The 3342-nt window shown below is 35.7% G+C and overlaps 1 protein-coding gene across 1 annotated transcript; it reads left to right on the top strand.

The window, feature by feature from the left end:
- The first annotated feature begins 131 nt into the window (after positions 1-131).
- Positions 132-3147, top strand: LOC111388208 (ferredoxin-dependent glutamate synthase, chloroplastic-like). The gene is made up of 8 exons (XM_023012893.1): positions 132-279; positions 430-627; positions 1130-1240; positions 1478-1717; positions 1817-1915; positions 2451-2546; positions 2674-2871; positions 2986-3147. The coding sequence occupies exons 1-8, from the start codon at positions 190-192 to the stop codon at positions 3130-3132; spliced, it is 1179 nt and encodes a 392-aa protein (XP_022868661.1). The 5' UTR covers positions 132-189; the 3' UTR covers positions 3133-3147.
- Positions 3148-3342: the final 195 nt, after the last annotated feature.

Here is a 3342-nt window from a genome sequence, read left to right as displayed (position 1 = left end):
TTTATACAAGTTGAAATGTCTAAAGAACATATATTTTGTATACCTATTATGATGTATGACAGAAATTTCAAGTTATAATGCGTGCGACTTTCATTTCTTCATTTGACCGACTTTTATTTTATTTCACTAAGATATGCTACTCTTTTGCCCTTTTAATTCTAAGGCGAATATCATGGTAACAACCCTGAAATGTCAAAGCTGCTCCATAAAGCTGTCCGCCAAAAGAGTGAAAGTGCTTACTCAATTTATCAACAACATTTGGTTAACCGGCCTGTGAATGTGAGTTGCCGAAATTAATATAATGATTTGATTCTACAGAAAGCTTTGTAAACTTGGCATGCTCATTTGACACTTTTGGTGCATTTTTATTGTCACTTCATCAGTTGATCAACAATCTTTGAATGCTTTTTATACTTGCCCTGATTGCAGGTTCTCAGGGATCTCCTCGAGTTTAAAAGTGATCGTTCCCCAATTCCAGTTGGAAGGGTAGAACCTGCTACATCTATTGTTCAGCGGTTTTGCACTGGTGGCATGTCGCTTGGAGCTATTTCCAGGGAAACTCACGAAGCGATTGCTATTGCCATGAATAGATTGGGTGGGAAATCTAATTCAGGAGAAGGGGGTGAGGTAGACAACTACGTTGGATCTGGATGGAATAATTCCAGTTCGACATTTTACAATACTTTTGATTCAAAATCTGAGTGCAAACAGGAACTCATCAATTGAGCCCACACTGACAAGCGTCTGAAAAGTCAACCAAATCCGTATTGAAATAATTATTAAAATTATGATATAGTAGCTGCCAATTAAACTTCATATATCACGATAATTTTATTATACTTTGCATCTTAGTAGGAAGGGATATAATTATATAATCTATGTGGATATGAATCTTCATCCATTTCATTTTGGCCTTCTAAACCGAATTCTTGATAGTATCCTGAAAATTAATGGCTTTTATTGTTAGATTTTAGAAAAGATAAGAAGAAAATTTCGAAGTTCGAATGTGATTAATTTCAGATAAATATTATCTCTCTCTCTCTATTTATTTATTTATTTATTTTTTATTTTTCACATGGCAAAGCTTATTGTGCTACATTTACTTTGTCGAAATTTCATCTTCATCCAGGATCCTATTCGCTGGAGTCCACTTACTGATGTTGTTGATGGGTACTCTCCAACATTGCCGCACCTTAAAGGTCTTCAAAATGGTGATACTGCAACGAGTGCCATCAAGCAGGTGCAAACACTATCCATTCATGGCATGTGTGGTGAGGAGGATTCAGTAGCACCTGAGCACTAAAGGACGAAAAACAAGCTAAAGTCTTGATTGTTATACCTTTCACTCTTGTCTAGTGCTACTTACCAAACATGCAGTCATCCTATACAAGCAAAATATTAATACTTGTGTACATTTAACTTGTATTATCAGTAACAAAAACCACCATGGTTACGGTTATTTAATTTGATCTTTCAGGTTGCTTCTGGGCGCTTTGGTGTTACTCCAACATTCTTGGCTAATGCTGATCAGCTAGAAATCAAAATTGCTCAAGGTGCAAAACCTGGTGAAGGCGGACAATTGCCAGGGAAAAAAGTTAGCGCTTATATTGCAAGACTAAGGAATTCAAAACCTGGTGTCCCTCTCATATCTCCACCTCCACACCATGACATTTATTCTATTGAGGATCTTGCTCAATTGATTTTTGACCTTCATCAGGTGAAGATACACAACATATTTGTACTTCTCTGTAAACGCCCGAAATTTTGTGATCACAGAACTATGAGATTGATATTTCTATTTAATGATAATGAACAGGTCAACCCTAAGGCCAAAGTATCAGTGAAGCTTGTGGCGGAAGCTGGCATTGGCACAGTGGCTTCTGGGGTAGCAAAGGGTAATGCTGATGTTATACAGGTATAAATAAAAAACGATCCTTCTTTTTGTCCAAAGTTAAAGAGTGCCAATAGCATGTTTGTCTAAGCTTAAAAAGGCTATTTATAAAGGAAATAAGTAATTTTGAAATAAATAATCATTTTTTCATTGATGAAAGTTGGGAATAAGTAAGTTAAGTTATCCGAAACATGATTGGAAACAAAAAATTTAGTTACTTTTACTATTTTTAAGCTAAGCAAAACATTTTTGGACCTCCATACGATTCAAAGCGTAAATTAAGTTTTTTGTTTGGCATCGTAAAGAAACTCTGGTATACTGTCTGTCATACATTTTTCAAATGCTATATTTATCTAGATTGTTTGATAGCATCATCATGAAATGTGAATCGCATGTAAACAATTGCATGTTGTAGAAAACATGGAATGTTATCCTTGTACGGTAGACAACAATTGTTACATGAAACCATCATTATATGGTAAATTCTTTTTAAAACTTTTCACTCCATTGTGGTATAAAATAGATTATCTTTCACTAATATTTTTGACCTGGTTGGCAGATATCTGGGCATGATGGGGGAACTGGAGCCAGCCCTGTGAGTTCCATTAAGCATGCTGGTGGTCCTTGGGAACTCGGGCTTACAGAAACACACCAGGTGGGCTTGATAATTTCAATATATGACTGCTTTCTTCTTTCCCATCCATCTTTATCTGAAATCAAATTAACATTTTTTTTCCTTTCTTTTTTTTTTTTGGGTCTGGGTGTTTTGCTATCATTTATAGACACTCATTTCAAATGGACTCAGAGAAAGAGTCATTCTCAGAGTTGATGGTGGCTTTAAAAGTGGATTTGATGTCCTAATGGCTGCGGCAATGGGTGCAGATGAGTATGGATTTGGTTCTGTAGCAATGATTGCCACAGGTTGTGTGATGGCTCGTATCTGCCACACGAATAATTGTCCTGTTGGTGTTGCCAGTCAGGTGATTAGGGTTCCTGCATAATACTTTGCCCTTTATGTTCACCTTGTGTATCGCCTAGAAATTTCTGATTTCTTTTATAATATTTAATAATATCTTCAATTTAATTTACTTCAGAGAGAGGAATTAAGAGCTCGTTTTCCTGGTCTACCTGGTGACCTGGTCAACTTCTTTTTATATGTTGCTGAAGAGGTAATGTGTATTTCTCCATATTCGAATTTTGTCACAAGATGCTTCAATCTAATCATGTTACAGGTTTCTTAGAGTTCCAATTCCTTTGCTTATAATGTTAATACAACACAGTAATACGCCCCCTTTTGGCCCCCATTTTGTGGAAATGAAAATGGGTGGAGTAGTGTTTTTTGAAAAAATGAGTGGTTGAAAAAGAAGGAAAAGTTTTCGGTTTACATGTAATATTATTTTATGGAAAATTGTGTGGTTGAAAATAGGAGAGAAAAATGAAATGTAATGAAA

This window comes from Olea europaea, unplaced genomic scaffold (genome assembly GCF_002742605.1).
Source record: "Olea europaea var. sylvestris unplaced genomic scaffold, O_europaea_v1 scaffold4679, whole genome shotgun sequence".
Lineage (NCBI taxonomy): Eukaryota > Viridiplantae > Streptophyta > Magnoliopsida > Lamiales > Oleaceae > Olea > Olea europaea.
This window is presented reverse-complemented; position numbering and strand designations above follow the sequence as displayed.